This window comes from Malaclemys terrapin, chromosome 14 (genome assembly GCF_027887155.1).
Source record: "Malaclemys terrapin pileata isolate rMalTer1 chromosome 14, rMalTer1.hap1, whole genome shotgun sequence".
Lineage (NCBI taxonomy): Eukaryota > Metazoa > Chordata > Testudines > Emydidae > Malaclemys > Malaclemys terrapin.
The window spans coordinates 33,130,655-33,152,317 of NC_071518.1; the positions used below are offsets into that span (position 1 = coordinate 33,130,655).

Consider the following 21,663-nt stretch of genomic DNA (forward strand, 5'->3'; position numbering starts at 1 on the left):
GAGGGCGAACAATTTATGAGTTTACCCTGTATAAGCTTTATAAAGTGTAAAATGGATTTATTTGGGGTTTGAACCCCATTGGGAGTTGGGCATCTGAGTGTTAAAGACAGGAACACGTCTGTAAGTTACTTTCAGGTAAGTCTGCAGTTTTGGGACACGTGGTTCAGACCCTGGGTCGGTGTTGGAGCAGACTGGCATGTCTGGCTCAACAACACAGGGTGCTGAAGTCCCGAGCTGGCAGGGAAAGCAGGGGCAGAAGTAGTCTTGGCACATCAGTTGGCAGTTCCCAAGGCGATTTCTGTGATCCACCCCGTCACACTAGGTCTCCCTTGCTGAGTTTTAATTAATGCTACTTTCTCCATTATCATTAAGTCCCAAGCCCATTTTGAGCTTAATGCAGGCACACCCATGTGGAACCCTATTGATGTCAATGGTGCTCCATGCTGGCACAGCAGCTTATCCACCTGTGGCTAACTGCAGGATTGGAGCCTATGTGTTTTCTGAAGACCTTTACTACTAAGAACGTAAAAAGCATTGTGGATTATTGTGTTGTGCATAGGGGCCCTGAGTCAGCAAAACACATAAGCATGTGCTGAAAGCTTGAGGGTAGACAGGGCTTCAGAATAAGCAGGAAGAAAGGCCTTCCGATGTCACTGATCCATGAGATCCGTGTGGGAAGGGCAGCTCCAAATGTATGGTGGCAGGAGCCATTTTCCATGCTCCAATAAAAGCCATGCTGGCGTTGGCAGAGTCCTCCTGCGGCTGCTCAGCAGCAGCAATGAAAGGGGAGTCTCTATGATTTGTGGCTTCTTTATGCTGTATTAATTCCCTCCCACATTTCCTCGTGGAAATCTAGGAGTTGAGCATGGGACTGGTCCTGTACTCCAACACTGCCCGACTCTCAAAACCAGGTGGAGTGCCTGCATGGTCACAGAAAAGGAGGGGATGACGTTTCCATCTACATAGATCTACTCCAGCCATGTAAGTGGAAGGAATAATCCAGGCATAAATTTGGCTTCATTTTGACTAATGATGGAATTACTATAGTGTGTGTGACATGGACAGATGGATGTCCATACTTAATCTAATATTGGTCCATTTAGTCCAATATCTTGCAGCCATTATCTGATGTTTCTAGGAAGGAAAAACAAAACCTCCCTCACGAGTTGTGCAATGGTAGAGGTGATGAAGGGAAATTCCCTCCCGACCCTTACAGGTGATCAGCTTGCACCTTGAAGCAGGGGATTGAGTTACTTCATATCACTGCTTTAGCTTGCTTAACTGGTCATAAAATTATAGCCCTCTTAAAATTCCTGCCACACTATTTGTTTCCAGGACTACTTGCGGCTCTGAGTTCCATGGGACAACTATAATTTGAGTAAAGAAATGTTTCCTTAAATTCATTACCTTTCAGTTACATAGTGTCCCCTTGTTTTCATATTGACAAGATACAATGGAAAAAAGCATGTCCTCGGTTTTACCAGGTTAACCTTTACAGCACTGAAGGTGAGGTTCTTCAGTGACACTCCTCCGCCTACTGATAGTGAACCCCCAACCAACTAAGGATCCTCTTGCCTGTCTGAACCCAAATCCTGAAACCAGGCCACAGTCAAACTCCTCCATTCTGCCCTGCACCCAGCTCTGATTCTCTGCTGGTTTTCTCCCCTATCTCAGTAGACATGTACTCCCAGCTGACCTTCCACCCTGCATGTGGTTCCAGACCAGCTATTCTGTTAGGGACTGACAGCAGGGATATGGAGGGGTCACTTACAAAGAGATAAAGGTAAATGTCCAGCAATAGGGCACCACTTAAAGAAAGAGACTGAACCTGTCTAATTTTCCGCTGTTTGGTAACCTTCCTGACTCCGGCATATTACTCTTACTTATTGCACCCCCCTCTTCCACTCTTTCCTCTCCTGCCCCCCCTCAACAGCCAGTTTCCTGAGCATTTATAAAGAATTATATTGGTTATAATCAGTCTTCCTTTTTATTTTATTTTTTATCATATTACTCTTTACATCATCTTAGTTTATTTGCTATATTTAAACATTAATCAACACATACTGAGTTACTAGAGTTTGAAAGAGAGACTCTATAATTGAGATATGTAATCACACTGTTTAAAGCAGCTCATGGTGTTACAAGGTATGAGATAATCCTTAGGATTGTCTATTGTGTTAGATTCATTGGTAATTGCTATGAATTTATTTATATGTGCTGCTTTGAAAAATTAATAAACCCTAATTTTAAAAAAAAGGAGCGGGGAAGTGGATAGTTTAAGGGGCAGGTAATATGAAGCCTTTCCCTTCTAATTCCCTGGTTCAGTCCCAACCCAGTTTGGCTTTCCATCTGTTTGGTGACTTCCTTGACTTGAATCTGGTGGTTTCAGGTCAGTTCTCTGAGGATAAGTTTCCACATCACAAATTTCTCTTCTCAACTGTCAGCTGTTACAACTACCTACTCATCCCTAGACATGGGCATGGCTGTAAGCTACTATGGCAGGGCTGGGCAAACCTTTTGGCCCAAGGGCCTCATCGGGGTTCCGAAACTATATGTAGGGCCGGGTAGGGAAGGCTGTGCCCCCCACAAACAGCCTGGTCCCGCCCCCTATCCGCTCCCTCCCACTTCCCGCCCCCTGACTGCCCCCGTCCGAACCCCTGACCCATCCAACTCCCCCTTTCCTTGTCCCCTGACTGCCCCCTCCTGGGATCCCCCCCACCCCAACCGCCCCCCCCAGGACCCCACCAATTCCCCCCCTGCTCCCTGTCCCCTGACTGCCCCAACCCCTATCCACACCCCACCCCCAGACAGGCCCCCCTGCTCCCCATTCCCTCACCTCCCCCCGCCAGAACCTCCGCCCCATCCAACTGCCCCCTGCTCCCTGTCCCCTGACTGCCCCCCAGGAACCCCTGCCCCTTATTCAACCCCCCCACTTCCTGCCCCCTTACCATGCCGCTCAGAGCACCAGGAGTGGCAGCCGCACCGCCTTGCCAGAGCCAGCCACGCCGCCATGCTGCCTGGCAGGAGCTCGCAGCCCCGCCGCCCAGAGCGCTGGCTGCACAGCGAGCTGAGGGGGAGGGAGGACAGCATGGGAGGGGCCGGGGGCTAGCCTCCCCAGCTGGGAGCTCAACGCCTGGGCAGGACGGTCCCGCAGGCTGGATGTGGCCCGCAGGCCATAGTTTGCCCACCTCTGTACTATGGAGAGGAAGCTTGCCCATGCTGTACTTGACCTGAAGGTAGCAGGACTTCAGTATCCAAGGCTGTCAAGTCAGCACCTTATATGGATTTAGTTTGCCTGTAAACCTTAGAAAAGGAGTGTGGGGGCTTCCTGGAAAACTGAAGGTGATAGTAGCAGCTTGACTAGGGTGACCATTCGTCTCATTTTGACTGGGACAGTCCTTTTTTAAGCCCTGTCCTGGCCGACCCCACTTCACCAGCTGACAAGAGCAAATGGGACAAATGCCCATTTTGGCGTGTGGAGGAATGTGTATGGGGAGGAGGGGCAAGTGGCAATGCCAGCTCCATGCAAGGGGGGGAGGCAGGGCTCAGGTGAGCAGTGATGCCAGCCCCAGCCTCGTGCAGGGGGCCGGTAGGGCTCAGGCAATGCCAGCCCCAGCCTCGTGCGGCGAGAGGGGCTCAGGTGAGTGGCTCAGGCCAGCCTCGCACGGGGGGCATTCTCGGGTGTGCAGCTCGGGCCAGCCTCACGCGGGGGTGGGGGCTGGGACGAGTGGCATGGGCCAACCTCACCCCGTGTCCCGTTTTCCCTTTTGGGAAATATGGTCACCCTAAGCTTGACTCTCTCTCCTCACATTAATGTATATATCTATTCACCAGTATTTTGATGTCTCACTAATACACACTGAAAAAGTAAAAGTAAATTACTTGCATGCTCTGTAGCAAGTCAAAGATGGTTCCAAATAATAAAGAGTAATAAGAGGCTAAAGCCTAACTCACCGAAACAGGATAGTGCAGCATAGTAGTGAGGCCTAGCACGGGGCAAAGCAGCTCTGACCAGCTTCCTGAGAGGAAAAGCAGACCTGTCACTGTCAGGATGGTTGTTTCTTCAGAAATGATGTTTCAGATGTCACTTTGCAAATGTCTGCCTTAAAAAATGAGTTACAGAAAGCAGCCTTTGAAACACAGGGCGGGGGAGGGGTGAATGTCTTACCTGAGTCATCCCCTGAGTGTGTGCGAAGACAAAGCAGGTAACCTGCAAAGCAGGCCAAGAATAAACAGTCTTTGTATACTGTTGGGTTGGAAGGTAAAGATACCATCATTACCCTTCAGAAAATGCTCCCACATCACCACAGGTTAGAGGCACAGTTCCCTCCTTAAGACAATGTGCACTGAGTTGGTGGAAAAAGGCGGGAAAATGATAAACCCAGGACTGTGGTATTTAAGCTGCTGAAATGTAGTGCTGAACTCCCAGTTAATGTGGCTGGGAATGTGGGCGCACTAAAACACAATGGGGTCAGGATTTCCTTTTCCACACTTTTCAGCGGAGCTTTACCACAAGAGAGCAGCATTTAATGGGCTAAAGCACCCTTCCGGCAGCACTGATGTCCAGAGTGGCCTCAGATATCCAGCTATCTTCACTATGGATTTGGCTGGGTCAGCCAGATTCTTCAAGATTTCATCTGTATAATGGTAAATGCTCCAGGGATATAGGCCTGAACTGGATAAAAACAAAAGAATGATCATCTGATTTAAAGCTGTCAAACAGTAAGCATTACAGGGATGCGCTCTTTTTTTTCTTTAATGTTACTGGTAGCAAGGCTCTGATCCCGCAAGCTGCTCTTCACAGGCAGACTATATTGACTTCAATAATCCAGAATCCAAAGCTAGAATGTTCCTTCAGAACTTCAACATATCTAGTCCTTATATACTGATATATAGCAGCAGTAATATTTGCAGTATATACTTTGGGCCAAATTCTGCCACTTATTCACATTGAGCAATCCCAGTTTCTTCAAAAGGCCTATTTATGGAGTAAGGTACCACTGAAAGCAAGGAAGGAAGGAAGACAGAATCTGGCCCTATGTAAGCTTGCCAGACTACCTTCTTTGTTCCGCCAAATCCACACACAGTTCTGAGGCAGGAAAATACCATTATATGTACAGTAGAACTTCAGAGTTATGAACACCTTGGGAATGGAGGTTGTTTGTAACTCTGAAACGTTTGTAACTCTGAACAAAATGTTATGGTTGTTCTTCCAAAAGTTTACAACTGAACATTGACTTAATACAGCTTTGAAACTTTACTATGCAGAAGAAAAATGCTGCTTTTCCTTTATTTTTTTAGTAGTTTATGTTTAACATAGCACTGTACTATATTTGCTTTGTGTGTGTGTGTGTGTGTGTGTGTGTGTGTGTGTGTGTGTGTGTATCTGCTGCTGCCTGATTGTGTACTTCCAGTTCCAAATGAGGTGCGTGGTTGACCGATGATCGTAACTCTGAGGTTCTACTGTATTTCAAACATGGAGAAACTAAGGTACAAAGAGTATACATTTAGACCAAAACTCTGGTGTTCTTATATTAAAATGTTTAGATAGATAACTAAATACTTAAAAATAACAGATATTTTAAAATAACAAATATTGATAAGGAAATGTGTGGAAGTTTAACCTTTACTGTCTGATCTGATTGCTTGGAGGCTGCCATATTCATCTCCTTTCCTCACTAAAATAGGCTGTCCTGACCATACCTCATCTTCCATGTAATCTACTACATCCTTCATTCCTTCCTGGCACAGGCCTCATTAAACATCATCCTTTCAGTTTGACCACACAGCCCAAATAGTTTGCATCCTAACTGACCTCACCACTGGATCCTGTTAAGTTTTCAGGCCTGCTGGAGCCAAGCATTCAGGTTTTCCTGCTTAGCTCCCTTCTTAAATCACTTTTCCCGGCTGTTTTTGACAGGTATTCTAGTCAATTCTCAGGGCAGACTTGGCTTCACCTCTCTCCGCCTGCAACTGGACTTTCAGGAAGTTTTGGAGGGAGATGTTTACTGGGGCCTGGCTGGTGGAAGGCAAGTTATTTTTATTAATGCTGGGAAGGAAGGTGGTAGTAGCAGCCAAAGGAGTCCAGTGGAAGGGAAGGGAGATGAGACATGACACTCTGGTAAATACTAAGCAATCAGCAGTATCTGTCATCTGAACAGAATGTACACCAGTTAACCACCTTAATATCAAAGACAATATTTTCTATATTCAGTAATCTTCTCTGAATTGAAAGATATCTCTTCTAACATACACAGACATAGGTAGATATATTGGTTTCTTTCCTTTAAGGGCTCCTTCATTCTGACAACCTCAGAATTAAGTACCAGAAGTGAAATGGAAGAGGAAATGCAGTCCAGTGTTTCAACTTTGTCCTTAGGAGCATACTTAAAATATATAGGGTCAGATTTTTCAGAAGAGCTCATTTTCCTTTTAGGTACCAGAATAAAAGCTTAGACTTTAAAAGAACTCTCAGTAGGTTGGGGGCAAGGCGCTCTTGAAAACCTGACCATAAGTGTCTTACTGGGAAATGCTGGGTTCTGAGTTTTGACATAAATCTGACCCTTATTTATGAGCCTAAATGGGAGCTGAGCTCTTCAAAATGTGGCCCATACTATAATTAGCTGTATCTAAGATATAAGTGATAAGCAGTATTGACTGTGAGAAGTCAGGAACCACTTTCATTTAGTTTTACATCACCAAACACAGGGGGCTTCTTCGGCTATAGAGATTCCGGCATGATATAATTCCATCCCTGACAGTGAGGCAGGTATTAAGAGTTTAATACATTCTACACTTTCAATATGACAGTGGCATGGTGGTTGTTGTTTTTGCACGGTGGTTTTTAACAAGGATGTTATGGACCCAACCATAGATGACTAGCTCAAACTGCTTCAACTATGGGCAGTTTGCATCTATTGTTTCTTTACCCAGGGAAGCTAATGTTCTCACAAGCATAAACTCTCCTAATTCCAATTCACTTTAAATATATATTTTATTATTTATGTGATGTGCATGGCACTTTTTAAATCAAACATAAAATACATCCTTTAGGACAATGCGAGAGCCCAATCCTGCAAACTCTTGCCCATGTGAGTAGTTCTACTGAAGCTAATAATTCATACAAGACCTAATATAATAGGTCCATAGGACCATTATTTGAGCTGAATTTTGCTATTTATGGACAAGAATTCTGGCCATAATTATTAAGCTTGGTGCTGGATGCTCGCACGTGTACACTGAAGTCTATGTGAGAATTCATTATTCCCTTTCTTGAGGTGGTATTCCAGTTTTCCCGAGGCATAAATTAAAATTAAATATAGGTTGTGAGGGACAGCCTGTAGAATGGCATGTCTTTTTGCTTGAAAATCCTCCTATTTTACACGTGATGCTCAGTTAGGGCCACATGTTTGTTTAAGACAGATCACATCTGTTGATGCTTATGAGCATTCTTTTTTAAAACTGCATTTCTGTCTTGGTCTCTCCTTAATGGTGGAAATTTTGCAAACAGACAATGAATAGATTAAGTACCTTGTTAACTCCGGACAGTCACAGATCTCCAACTTTAGTGTTCCCTTGATGGCCAACTTCAGAGAAGCTTAAGACATAAATTTAAAAAGTATCATAATGTTGCTTCACTCCTTACTCAAACCAAGACAACCCTGGGAGTAAATCATCCTTTGGGAATGACACAAATGGAGGCAGGCTATCGGTTCATGTGTTTATCCTCCTACAATTGCTTTTTGAGAAGCTGGTTGGTCAAATAGGTTTCTACTGATACTGAATTTCAAAGTGGAGGGGCTACTCAAATAAAAAGATACTGCTCAATGTGATTACAAGTGGGAGAATTAGACACAGTGTGTGCTCATAAAGTAGTTGGAAAATATTAAGGCATAACAAAAGTAATACATAACGATAGAGGAAGAAGAAAAGGAACTTGGTACCAGGACTCCTTGGTTCAATTTGCTGCTCTATCACTGACTAGTGGGATCTTTGGAAAGTCATTTAAAATGGGATTTTCAAATGAGACTAAAGGAATTACAGCCATTCACATCCCACTGAATTTGAATGGGATTTGGACATTTAATAGTAAGCTCAGACCCTGAATTAGCAAAATGAAATGGCCACATGGGGGCAGGAGAGAAAAAGACATGTAAGTAAAAGGAATGCTCTACTTTATAGCTTATACTGAGAACTGCTCTAAGTTTAACCAGAGACAAGGTGGTAAGGTAACATTTCGCTCACCAACAGAAGTTAGTCAAAAAAAGGTATTACCTCACCCATCTTGTCTCTCTAAAATCCTGGAACTGACCCAGTTACAACTACTCTGCATACTAAATTTAACCATGCATTTTTGTGCTAGCATAATTAAAGATTCACTGCAATATTAAAAAAATTGCTTAATAATAGTATTTAAGAAACAGCTAAGATTTCTAGCACCTGGTATTGCTCAAACAAAGTCAAGAGGGGCCAAACCCACACAGATATTGAGGCTCCTAACATCCATTGATTTCAATGGAAATTCAGAGCCTTAATACCTTTGGGGATCTGCACCTAGGTGTTTTGCAAATAACTTCAAAGGGAGCAGGAGTAGACTATGTTTTTGCAGCATAGACAATGTGTGGAATTTGCTGCAGCAGAAGATCTGTCTTAGGGTTTTATACTTGTCACAATACATACAAAATGTTTTACAGTGTTTAGGCAGCTTGTGTTCTAAGACCATTTCCTGGCGTGCTGACCAACATTGTCTCATTGTTCCCTTGTGCTGCCCATCTGAGAAGAAGCCCTATGACAAGACTAAGACTTGACCAGCTGATCCTCTGCTGGGATCAGAACTGACCGGGGTCTCAAACAAAACTAACAGTAGTGAGGAATTGCCAAGTGCAGAGAGAGTCTGACAGGAAGCTCTCATACAAAGGTGACTGAAGATCCCTGGGAGAGTTGCCAAGAGCAGAGTTCTAACTTTGTTATATTTGTTTCTGGAATCTGGACATCCTGGAAGGAGTGGAACTTTGGCATCACTGAGTGTGGAGGGCTAAGTCACCACAAAATCAAGCCAGCCATGTCTGAAGCATCTGCTGACCACTGACTACCTGGCAGGGTGAATCACGCTATGGTGGGCCACAAGGGGTGCTGTGGAGGTCAACCTTGCTACAGGCTCTGAGGTACTACCACAATACATATAATAAATGTATAATCTATTTTGAGTTGTGGGCATAGGCGGCGTGTGAGTCTTTTCTTTAGGGAGGCTACGAAATGCTGGAAGCCCCCTAGAAGTGTGTCTCCATCCCCCGCCTGGTCTTGCCCCCACTCGGCCTATTCCCCTGAAGCCCCGCCCCCACTCCACCTCTCCCCCCCAAGGCCCCGCCCTCACTCTGCTGCCTGGTCCCAGCCTTATGCTCTGCCATGGGGCTTTTCACTGTTCCCCCAGGCTCCTTACTGTCCCCTCCTACCCCCCATGGGCTCTTCACTGCCCTCTTATCCCCAGGCTCCTTACTGCCCCACCATGCCCCACAGGGTTCAGTCCCATCATTTCCCCCCTGCTCACACCTTGTGAGGCCCTTGGAGGAGAAGAGGAGAGGCCAGTGCTGTGGCCAGGGGAGGCAGGGCGGCTTGGGGGTGCAGCTGTCCGGGGAGCTTGGGTTAAGCCGGAACTAGCCCTCAGGAGGCAGGAGCTCCATGGCCGCCACCGCTTCCTGCTTGCAGTGCGGAGGGACAGCTCATTTGGTTCCCAGTTAGGGTTGCCAACCCTCCAGGATTGGCCTGGAGTCTCCAGGAATTAAAGATGCATCTTTAATTAAAGATTATGTCATGTGATTAAATCTTCAGAAATACGTCCAACCAAATATTGGAAACCCTATTCCCAATGCTGGGAGATGCCTGGCTCCAACTCAACCAGGTCAGTGCTGAGGGGAGCTAGGCACAGGCCCCCAGGCTCCAGCAGCAGCTGCTTTGACACCACCGCACCAGCATCCTGCCCTGGGCTCCCCGCCTGGCCAAATGCAGCCCCGCAGACAGCCCAGAGACGCGCCCGTGGGTGGGCACAGCCAGAGCACCGCGCCGGGAGCAGGCAGGTGGGAAGAGGCCAAGTGGGGAGTTGGGGCTCAGGAAGAGGCTGAGCGGAGATGGGAACTCGGGGCAGAGCATGGGCAGCGCGCGAGTGGAGCCACGGTCCAGGTGCCAGTGGCCCTTCCACTTCTAGGGAGTTTCCAGTGCTCTTGGTTGGCAGGCCGGCACTCCTCCAAAGGGTGGTGACCGCACTGCATCCGGCATTGGCCCCCTGCATGGCCAGCCTTTTTTATTTTGGGGGAGGCTAAGCCTTCCCAAGCCACTTATATTCAGTGCCCATGGTTGTGGGAGCATCATCTTGCATTCAACTCTCACCCAGAGATAGAAGCAGAAGTCATGACTGCTGTGGATAGGTACTGTAATTTAAGACAGAGGAATTAGGAAGAGAGAAAAAAGACAAAACAGGAACTTAAATACAGTTTCTAAGGCTATGTCTACATTTAACCAGCTACAGCAGCACAGCTGCAGATCTCTGTTGCTGTAACTAATCCATCTCCCCGAGAGGCTGTAGCTAGGTTGATGGAATAATTCTTCCGTCCACCTAGTGCTGTCTACGTGGGGGTTAGGTTGGTTTAACTATGTCATTCGGGTGTGTGGATTTTCACACCCCTGAGCTATGTAGCTGGGTCGACCCAACTTTTTAGTGTAGACCTGGCCTCAGATGTGGTGTCAGAGGGGGAGTTTATGCCTCTGGAGATTGTTAATGGGATATAACACCTTAATCTCAAAGATGCTGCTTTGAATCTGGCTCAGGTGAATGATGACCAGAAGTCATTACCATATGATTGTCCTCCCTGATGGCAATGTGATACAGTAACTCCTCGCTTAACCTTGTAGTTCTGTTCTTGAAAAATGCGACTTTAAGCGAAATGATGTTAAGCGAATCCAATTTCCCCATAAGAATTAATGTAAATTGGGGGTGAGGGTAGGTTCCAGGGAAATTTTTTTCACCAGACAAAAGACATTATATACATATACAGTATAAGTTTTAAACGAGTTCTAATCAGAGGATTATCTGGGGACCTGCTCATAAGCTCCCTGAGCTATCAGGTGGGACATTTCCCAGGGAATGCCTTGCTGCTAAATGATGAACTAGCACTCAGCTGAGCCCTCAAGGGTTAACACATTGTTGTTAATGTAGCCTCACACTCTACAAGGCAGCACTGAGGGAAGAGACACAATAGACACACACAGCAGCAGCTGCAAACGCTTCCCTGCGGAAACTGAACGTGATAATGAACCCACGCTATCCCGCTGGAGCGCACCACTCCCTCCTCCAGACGGTGTATGCACGGCTGCACAGGTGCCGATTTTCCAAAGTGCCGGAGGGTGAAGTGAGGGGGTGAAGTGGAAGTGAGTGGGTCTATTATTGAGGCACATAATGCATGCTATTCAGCAATGATCAGAGTATTTGGAACAGAAATGACCAATATACTCTTCAAGACTCTGGGCCAAACTTAGCCATGCTGAGACTGCTCCATGCTACAATAGCAACACTCTATTCACAGGACTGCAGGCAGAAAACTTCACTGCTTTATTTAACTGCATCACAAACTGAGTGGTGTGGGGGGAGGGGAAGGGGGAACCTTCCACTGACAACAGAAAGTAGGGTAGAGCATAGCTCCGTGCCCTATTGTTCTGGATAATCCAGTTAACTCCATTATCAGAATTTCTTGGAAATGGCAGAGTTGTGGTTAGCTTTGTTTCCTGGACTCAGCGCTACTGCTGACATGAAGTCATGCAGCTGATTGCTCGGATTCAAAGAACGGTTCATAAGCCTTTGCCGTGAATCTGACAGGGATTTCTTTGAAGTACTGTGGAAACTGGACATTGGTGCAAACTATTCTGGGGCACATCTCAGGAGGATGGGTTGTGACTGAGGAGTTCAAGGAAGAGACAAAGAGTTTCATTTCCTAGTTTCTGTAATAGATGTGGTATAGCGCTGTCTGGTATATCTTCCCATTAAAGAATAATCAAATGCATATAAAAGCAACAACTGCAAACTAATTCATCCGCTGCTCCTTGTGTTTTTAATTGTCAGTGGATAGGTGTTACTTCTGTCAGAATAGAAGCACTGTTGGTAGCATTCTGATGTCCTTGAGAAACACAGAGCCACTGTCTTTCTGGTCTTGCTTATGTATCTTCTGTTCCTCCTGCAAGTATGACCTTGTTGCAGATACCAGTCTCTTGTAGTAACTAATTCTGAATGTTGGGAGTAGAGGGTTCACAGGGTACTGCTTTTGTTATTTTCAGCTTTTCTTTGAAAATGCAAAATAAGGGAAGGGAGCTGTAGCAATCATCATGCCTACAAATTCTAGGAAACTGAAAGACATCCAGGCTGGACTCTTTAGTGTCATTCACAAATCTCCATCAGTGCAGAGGACAGATGAAGAGAAACCCTAGAGGGAAAAAAGGCTTTAACAGGATGCTGACAAAGCCGGAAGCTGTGTGATGAATGAAGGTAGTCTTAGCTAGTGATTTGGCAACCTTAAAAGGTTCAAAGTTTTGTCTTTGTTTCCAATAAATATTTGAATTTAGATGCTTAACAAGACCACAGCAGTATGCAAAACTGGGTAGGAAATTTCACAAGGACAAAATTGCAATGTAAAGGAAAGGAAATGCCTGCTTTATCTGCCTCATATTCTCACTATGTGGGTGCATGGAAGTTAAAAGTATGAATACTAAATAGTTACCCACATTTTTTCATACTACTAACATTGTTTTGCTTGAGACTTAAGTAAGTTCTTGTTAGAAACAAGCCTAATCAAAGCCCAGCGTTGGAATACCCCCAAAACTTTTGGTTCTGTCTTGATCCAAATCTTTCAACTTGCATCTAGCTCTAGTTCTTATTTTGACTGAGTTAGTTTGTCTATTTCTAGTTCTAAAGTAACAAATTGCAACCTACAAGTCCAATTTGAGAAATTTCCCAAGCCAAGAATGAATTATTAAGGGGAACTATATCTCCGCTCAAATTATGATAATCTAGTATAGTGCCTTGAAGCTGTTCACCCTGCAGACCATCAGTTAGAGCATGAAATTAGCTACAAAACTTTAACCATACCTTTCCCTTTGAAAAAGCTTTTTAGCTATACAGAAGCTTGCAAGACACTTTCACTTCTCCAAAGGAAATGTTCAGTATCTCAGATCAGAATAATTTCCTTGATTCTGAGGAACCATCCAGTCCTTGTGTAAATTTTTTAAACTATTTCACATATCCTCAATGTGTTTTCTGAACTTTGTCCATCTTTCTAATGGACTATCATAGAATCATAGAATCATAGAATATCAGAGTTGGAAGGGACCTCAAGAGGTCATCTAGTCCAACCCCCTGCTCAAAGCAGGACCAATTCCCAGCTAAATCATCCCAGCCAGGGCTTTGTCAAGCCGGGCCTTAAAAACCTCCAAGGAAGGAGACTCCACCACCTCCCTAGGTAACGCATTCCAGTGTTTCACCACCCTCCTAGTGAAATAGTTTTTCCTGATATCCAACCTGGACCTCCCCCACTGCAACTTGAGACCATTGCTCCTTGTTCTGTCATCTGCCACCACTGAGAACAGCCGAGCTCCATCCTTTTTGGAACCCCCCTTCAGGTAGTTGAAGGCTGCTATCAAATCCCCCCTCATTCTTCTCTTCTGGAGACTAAACAATCCCAGTTCTCTCAGCCGCTCCTCATAAGTCATGTGCTCCAGACCCCTAATCATTTTTGTTGCCCTCTGCTGGACTCTTTCCAATTTTTCCACATCCTTCTTGTAGTGTGGGGACCAAAACTGGACACAGTATTCCAGATGAGGCCTCACCAATGTCGAATAAAGGGGAACGATCACGTTCCTCGATCTGCTGGCAATGCCCCTACTTATACAGCCCAAAATGCCGTTAGCCTTCTTGGCAACAAGAGCACACTGTTGACTCATATCCAGCTTCTCGTCCACTGTGACCCCTAGGTCCTTTTCAGCAGAACTGCTACCTAGCCATTCGGTCCCTAGTCTGTAGCAGTGCATGGGATTCTTCCGTCCTAAGTGCAGGACTCTGCACTTGTCCTTGTTGAACCTCATCAGGTTTTTTTCTGCCCAATCCTCTAATTTGTCTAGGTCCCTCTGTATCCGATCCCTACCCTCTAGTGTATCTACCACGCCTCCTAGTTTAGTGTCTATCGTATCAGATCTAAAATCTTGGGATTGGCACAGTGTGACAGGATCCCCACAGGATGCAGCCTGGGACTGTGGGACCGCTGTGCCCCCTGGACTCACTCCAGCCTGGGCTGTCTCTCACCGTGCCTTGCTAGTGACCAGCAGCAAGCCCCTCCACATGCTATCACTCAGCACAACAGCATGTGGAGCCCCACACTCAGCTATATCGCATATATGCACCCAGAGCCACTCATGAATTACACACAGAAAGGCCCCAGAGCCAAATCCCTCCAGCTCCCAGCACTGTACCTCAGAATATACCATCTTGCACTGCTCAAGATGGGCAGTGCAAATTTATTAATTGGTTCAACACTTCAGCAATGGAAAATGGACATACACCTGCCTTTGTCAAACCTGAGCAGATTTGCCCCACACTTCATACAAACTCACTGGTAAAGATAAACAGTTCAACAAATTTATTGACTATAAAAGGTAGATTTTAAGTGATATTAAGTGACAGGCAAAAAGTCAGAGTTAGTTACAAAAAGAAATAAAATATAAACACACAGTCTAAACTCTCAACCCGATTAGACTGGACAGCAACTAGACGAAGCAGTTTTTCTCACCCCATTGGATATTGCAGTCCTTAATATACAGGTTTGGCCCAGGTTTAAGGAACAATCTCCTCTGTTGGAGTCTTGTCTTCTTCTCAGTGTCTTAGTTGCTTGCAGCGTAGGTTGGGGCAGGAGAAAAGGTCCAGTATGTGTCCACTCTGTCTGTTTTATACCCTCAGTCCATGTGCTTGGAAAACACAAGTGCAGGCATGTCTGGCTGAGCCTTGCTGAGGCTCCAGGCAAGGTTGAGAAATTCCCCCGACGTGGCCTCCTGCAGGTGAGGCATTGCATCATAGCTCCCTTGCTGGACAATGGTTGTTGATGGGTTGATTGATACCCCAGCCAGGGGTTGGATACTTTCCTGGCTGTTGCCTCTGGGGAACTAATGTCTGGCTGATTCCCCAACTTACAGCATGTTTTAGTGACCACCATACAACACAATTCTCATAACTTCATATGCATTAGTGATATACATATATGGATAGAGAAATGACTTTCAACAGGCCATAACCTTTCCCCTGATACAAAGCATGCTTTATATGTAAGATCACAATCATATCTAAATGAGGAATATGGGGGGTTACAGGGCGCTCCCCCAAGGTACAGAATGTCACACACAGGGGCAATCAGGTTCTCTCTGAAAGTTTTGTGAAATCCAGCAGTGTGCCACAACTTGCAGCAGTATTGGGAACCATGAGATGCATCCCCAGGAGTTACTGTGTTTAACATGATTGAATGCAGAGTCAGTGTGAACGTAGGGCATAACAGCAAACCTGCTGTACACACCTGTGCATTGTAAGTGTGGAAACACTTGCCCTGTGTTAGTTTGCACTGAGTTAAATTACCTGAGAGTCTCAACTAATTTCAGTCTTTAGTACAGATAAGATGTGTTTACATTAGAGAATGGTATCCATGCTAACTGAACCAGTGGAATTGCAATACTGAGCGTCCATGCTGGACATTCTGTTTCAGATGCGCACACACAATGCTTACCGCAAGCATTGCAGAGCCAGTGGATCCCTGTGCCTCTTACACAAAGCCCAGCTCACTAGAACAATTGCATAATGTCTGTGGTTTATAATAATGCCTCTTAGCACCTGTACTATGTTTGGTTTGTTCCATCACCTGTTTCTGGTGATTCTATTCCTGCACTCTACCAAGGAGCTGCATGTGCAATGTAATGGGGAAGGTGTTATGCCCTCATGTTGCAGATGCCATGGCAAGGAGTCACCAGCACTACCCCCTCCCTCCCAAACTGGTGATGATTAACCAAATCTGAGCCTGGCAGCCTACTTGAAAGAGCATCTGTGAAGTTAGGTGTCTGAAGAGATAAAGATCTTGATTTATTCTCTTCCTTAATTTGTCCAGTAATTTATTACTCTTAATTTTGCTGCACTGTCTTTTTCTTGCTTTGTGGTTGTTTCTGTTTAGTAGCTAACTTTCCTTTCTTGCATTTCCCTCTAGGATTTAGAGATGGGATTCATCCAGCCCTAGATGGGAATAACAGCACAGAACAGGTGTGTGAGGAGAGATGGCACACATGGGAGGGAGACAGGGAAGGTAAGTGGGGAAAATAGAGGGAGAATGAGAACCAGCAGGATTATCAATGATCACCCCAACCCTTCAAAAATGCAACTCTCCTTTTTCCTGCTGGTAGGCTGCTAAAGTTGCTGCTTTTAACCTGAAGAATTTCCAGAAACTTGAAAAGAATTCTTAAGATGCCTAACTCCTTACTGGTGTTACTGCTTTGGTACCATTTTGATTTACCTGCTGGTGACTATCAAGTGATGGATCAGTAGATATATCAGATGAAGCCTTACAGCAGAAAACCCTGTCTGTGGCTTTGTCTGTAGTTCCCCCTTATCTTAGGGAAGGAGTTGCATTGCTGTTCATTCGGATGTGCATGCCACTACTCCCAAGAGGAAAGTGGCTTATTTTGTAATTAAAAGGATAAGTGATTCCTGTGGCATATATAGACAAATATTTTACATTAACAGGTGGGAATCTTAATAGCTAATTTTCACAATGTTTATTTCAATTTATACCGATGAATAAATACACGTAAAATCTAATCACTGTCACATAAACATCTACCAGTAATTTTGCAGTTTCTTTGGAGAGATAAGTTACATATCATTATTGCCATCAGAACTTTATGGTAGGACTGACAACTTGCAGGATATTACAGTATATGTGTAAGTAACCAGTGTAAAATTTTAACCTGATAATTAGGAAACATTGATTGTAAAATAAATAAGAGACAAGCATAGAAAATGCTACAGTACAATTGCAATAAAACTGTTTCAAATGCTGCACAAACGTATTTGGGGCTTAGTTCCTTTTGTGGTCATGCAATTTTCATATGGTGTACTTATACACAGTGCAAAAGGTCAGGTGTACAGTATATGGCTTTTATAAACTCTATATTTGTTGGCTTTAATAAGCTAGTCTGCTTTCTCTCTTAGCTATGTTGATTTTTACTGTAGCATCTTCTTTACAAGCTCAAAAGTTCTCAAAAGGACAGGGCAATTGATACTGAGTACATCTATTTTTCTGAGTTTTACTTTTTTCTGATGGCCTGATCCAACTCCTGCTGAAGTTAATGAGCATCTGGGAAGCTTCATTGACTTCAGAGGCAGGTGGATCAGACCTTTCATGAGTCAGCCTGGATACTGGTAATACTGAGAGTATCATTTTTCTCCTAAATTCCACCAACTGTAGTTGAGGGCAAAATCAGACCCAATATGTCTTGTCCAAATGTATAAATACACTGTCACCTCAACTTTTCCTTATTAGGAGGAATGTCACTCATTTTACCCTTGCATTTGACTCATTCCTATTTCATGTAATATTTCATTGCTGCAGATAATTAGCATAGAAAATGTTACATCATGGAGCTGAGGTTATAGATTATAAAATAACACTTGCATACTTGGCTGCCTAAAATAAGGATCCTAAATAAAAATGGCCTGACTTTCAAAGGTGCTGATACCTGCAACTCTCTACTGACTTGAATGTGATTGGAGGGTACTCAACAGGTCTGAAAATCAAGCAACTTATATAGGCTGCCTAAAGTTAAGCTTCTGCTTTCAAACTTTTGACTACTGACTAATGTTTGGGTTTGGTTGAAAACTTTCTGTTGAACTTTCTTGATGGAAAATAGGGGTTTCTACTAATTTTTTCCCCACAATATCTTTAACTTTTTTGGCAAACCTGGTTAACAAGTCAGATTTTCAACAAAAATTTCAACTGACAATTTTTAGAAAATTATTTTTCCTGTTTTTGACAATTTTCCATGAAGGGGGTGCGGGAAGCACTTTCCAACCAGCTCTTCTAATGCCATTATGCTAAATAAATCTCACATTGCCTAAAGTTTCTGGTATTATGTTTTTTTATATCTTCAGTTTAGGGTATTGGCCCACATCTGGGCTTCTTCCTCAGGTTCAAAAGTATGGTAAAATCCATCACTTCACCTTGTAAATACAAAATATAATCCAACCCAGCTGTTGCTGTGAAGACAAATCTGAGAACCAGCAGAGAATAGTCCAAGTCTCATCTCCTTCCCCTTTCATTCTCCAAAATCCTAATGACATTCCCTTGAGTAATGCATTTTTCCTTTGCTTTTGCTGCTTTTCTTTTTCACCTTTCTTCTTAATCTTTTGACTTCTCCCTGAAAACAAACTTCAGAGTTCAGTTGAGACGTTGATCAAAATTCTGTGCAGTTACAGTGGTGTAAATCTGGAATAACTTCATTGTTTCAGTGGTGTCATTTCCAGAGCAACTGTAGTCCAATTGGAATTTGACCCTGTCTGGAGTGGCTGCGTGAAACTGCCATTTGCAGAATTCATGGCAGCTTCTTGCATGGCATTTGGCCTTACCATTAATAGCACTTTGTACAACAAATTCACAGACTTTTGAACTGATATTGTTATCCCAACTTCAAGACAGCTGGTAACTGTGACCCCATCCAGCATGCCCTCTATGCCAAACCCAATACTCTTAAAAGAAACCAGATCGTCATCCCTGAATCCTGGGATGGAACAGTAATGGTAATAGTTTTGTGATGTGGACACAAGCCTATGGACTTGGCCAAGACTGCCAACTCATTTTATATTACACATAGAACAGCCTTCACATGGTATTGATTTCCAGTTGCTACCAGTTTGCACTGGATTAGAATGGGTGAACCTGAATGAATGGTTTTGTTTAGCAAGGCAAAATTAACAGCACAAGGTGTAAAGATTGAATATTTAGTACTCTAGTCATCACTCACTTCATACATGTCTCTTGTTAGAGAGTCTCTGTGTTTATTGAAGTGTCACTTACACAGACATTTCTCTCTGGGCTTCCTCTCTTACAGTTTAAGTCATCGTTTCAAAAAGTTTGAACATCTTTGCAAATCTCAGGTGACTTTGAAAGTTCCGAGCAGCAAAGGCGTAAAGCAGAGGGTTAATGCAACTGCTAATAAATGCCAGTGATCCAGAGATGTATACTCCCATTTCTGAGACCTCATCCAATGCCAAAGACATCTTCTGGTTAGAGTCTACTATCTGTGTTGAAACAATTTCTATTATGTTAAAGACATGATGTGGTAACCAACAAACAGCAAAAACCACAATCACGCAGGCAATCAGCCTCGCTGACCGCTGCCTAGATGAGTAAGTCATTGTGTTTATTCTTCTACCAACACATATATAACAAGTAGAGATGATAACAAAAGGAATCACAAAACCCACAATAGTCTCCAACAAAAGGAACAATATCTTCTGCTGATCAGAAGTGTAGTTGCGAGATGTGCACTGCTGACCAATCTTGGTTTCTTCAATCTCTTGAAATGGGATTATGAAAGTTCCAAAAGCAATAGACAGGAGCCAAATGAGAAAGACAGCTTTGAGAATCACAGCTTTATTTTTCCACCTTTGAATCATGAATGGGTAAAACACAGCCATGAACCTCTCCAGACTCAGTGTTGTAATTAGAAACACGCTGGCATACATATTGCAGTAAACAACAGAAACCAGTGTTTTGCAGAAGATGACTCCAAAGAGCCAGGTGTTAGCAAAGGAGTAAATCCAGATTGGTAAAGTAACCAGCACCAGGATGTCTGAAATGGCCAGATTTAGGATCAGCATGACTGTAGGAGATCTTTGCTTCACTTTCCCACAAATAGTCCAGATGACAATGGAATTCCCAGGGATCCCAATAGCAAATGACAAGCTCAGTATTGTGCAGACCACTGACCTCTCACTGTTCCATGTCAGATGGCTGTTTTCTTCTGTTCTATTCATCTTGATTGGAGACTTGTTTTTTCTCTGATACTAACAATCTCTGTTCCCTGCACTGTGCTTTTAACTCTGTAGCCACAAATAGTGAACCTTATCAAGTGCTCCCTAACCAATGATCTGAAGGCTGATACAGCATGTGAGTTCACATCCTATTGTTCAGAACTGGGTGATGCTGAGTTCATGCTTTCTATTATAGTACGTAGGAAGACTGCATGCATACAAAGCAAAAAATAAAAAAAAACCCCACCATATTGGCCTGACTGCTCTCATTTGTGCCAGTTATGTATGGATGTAATTCCATTTATTTCCATTCACTTCTGATTTACACCATGAGAAAGGAGAATCAGGACCCACTTACTTACCCATGCTTAAGAAGCTTACTACTTGAGTTAAAATGACTGTTTTTATAAGAAACTCTTAACAAGCTAAAGTAAAGTAGTGCACATGAACACTTCAGTGTTTTGTATGTGAGGATTATTTTATAAAAAGCACACACACAAGCAAAAATTTTAAAAATTAAGATAAAACACTGACACATTCAGTATAAGTAGGAATAATATATTTTGAGTAATCAAAAACAACTCAAACGATTGTACCTTGCCTTGAGTACCTGCCTGACTTAAAGAAACTGCCAAATTCTGCCTTTTTGTTTTTCACTCTAGTGCAACCCACTGGACCAGATTTTGATCTCTTTTACCCTGGCTTCAGTGGAGTTACTCTAGATATACACTGGCATAATGGAGATCTGAATTTGACCTAGTGACTTCAGTGAGGTTACAATGGTGTGACAAGGGTTTGGTTTTGGCTCTCTAAAATAAGAAAGAGGGATGTCTTTTAATTCTCCTGAGAAAGTTCTGCTATGGAATACACTTTAATGTAACTTCAGCTGATCTGAATAGCAAGTGGACAAAGATTGTACACAGGCTAATCTACTCAAGCTTGACTCCAGCTAGCATGGGTAACAATAGCCTTGAAGGCAATGCAAGCTTCAACACAGGTTGTAACAGCCTGGCACAGATGTATTCCCCTTGCTAGCCTGTGCTGTGCTTTCTTCACTTCTGTTGTTACCCATGCCAGCTGTATTCAAGAGAAGGTAGGCTAGCATATGCACAGCTTTTGCTGTGTAGACGTATCCTAAGACTGAAGGAAGAAGAAAATTAAAAAAAGAAACTGCAACAACAAAAACAGTTGATGGGATTGGGGAACTGAAATTGGGAGTGTATTTTTTATAGACACAAACAAGAAAGCAGACGGTGTTTACCACTTCTCTCTGAAATCTAAAAGTAGTTTCAAGTTTATTCCCTAATGCTGATGCTCAGATTCAGTTCTACAAACCCAAGTAAATTTGTGCATGGAATAAATGAAGGAGAAGAATCCATCACTTCTAATGAGAAAGAGTGTACAGTATTTTCTTTTAATCATTTGGCTGGATGCTGGTCTCCTTTCTAAAGGCTGATGTAGCCCTGTCCATTCTAGTAAAGGATACAAGCATTCTCATGTTATTTGGCATACCCATGGATAAGATTGGTCAAAAAAAATCAAGAAAGATCTTAGTTTCCCACAAGCAA

At 43.6% G+C, this 21,663-nt stretch overlaps 1 protein-coding gene across 1 annotated transcript; it reads right to left on the reverse strand.

The window, feature by feature from the left end:
• Positions 1–19,171: 19,171 nt before the first annotated feature.
• Positions 19,172–20,098, reverse strand: LOC128848970 (leukotriene B4 receptor 1-like). The gene has a single exon (XM_054049280.1). The coding sequence runs from the start codon at positions 20,096–20,098 to the stop codon at positions 19,172–19,174; it is 927 nt and encodes a 308-aa protein (XP_053905255.1).
• Positions 20,099–21,663: the final 1,565 nt, after the last annotated feature.

What these genes read in the sequence shown, in the direction of transcription:
- LOC128848970 (XM_054049280.1), bottom strand. Translation starts at nt 20,098, where the DNA reads ATGAATAGAACAGAAGAAAACAGCCATCTGACATGGAACAGTGAGAGG.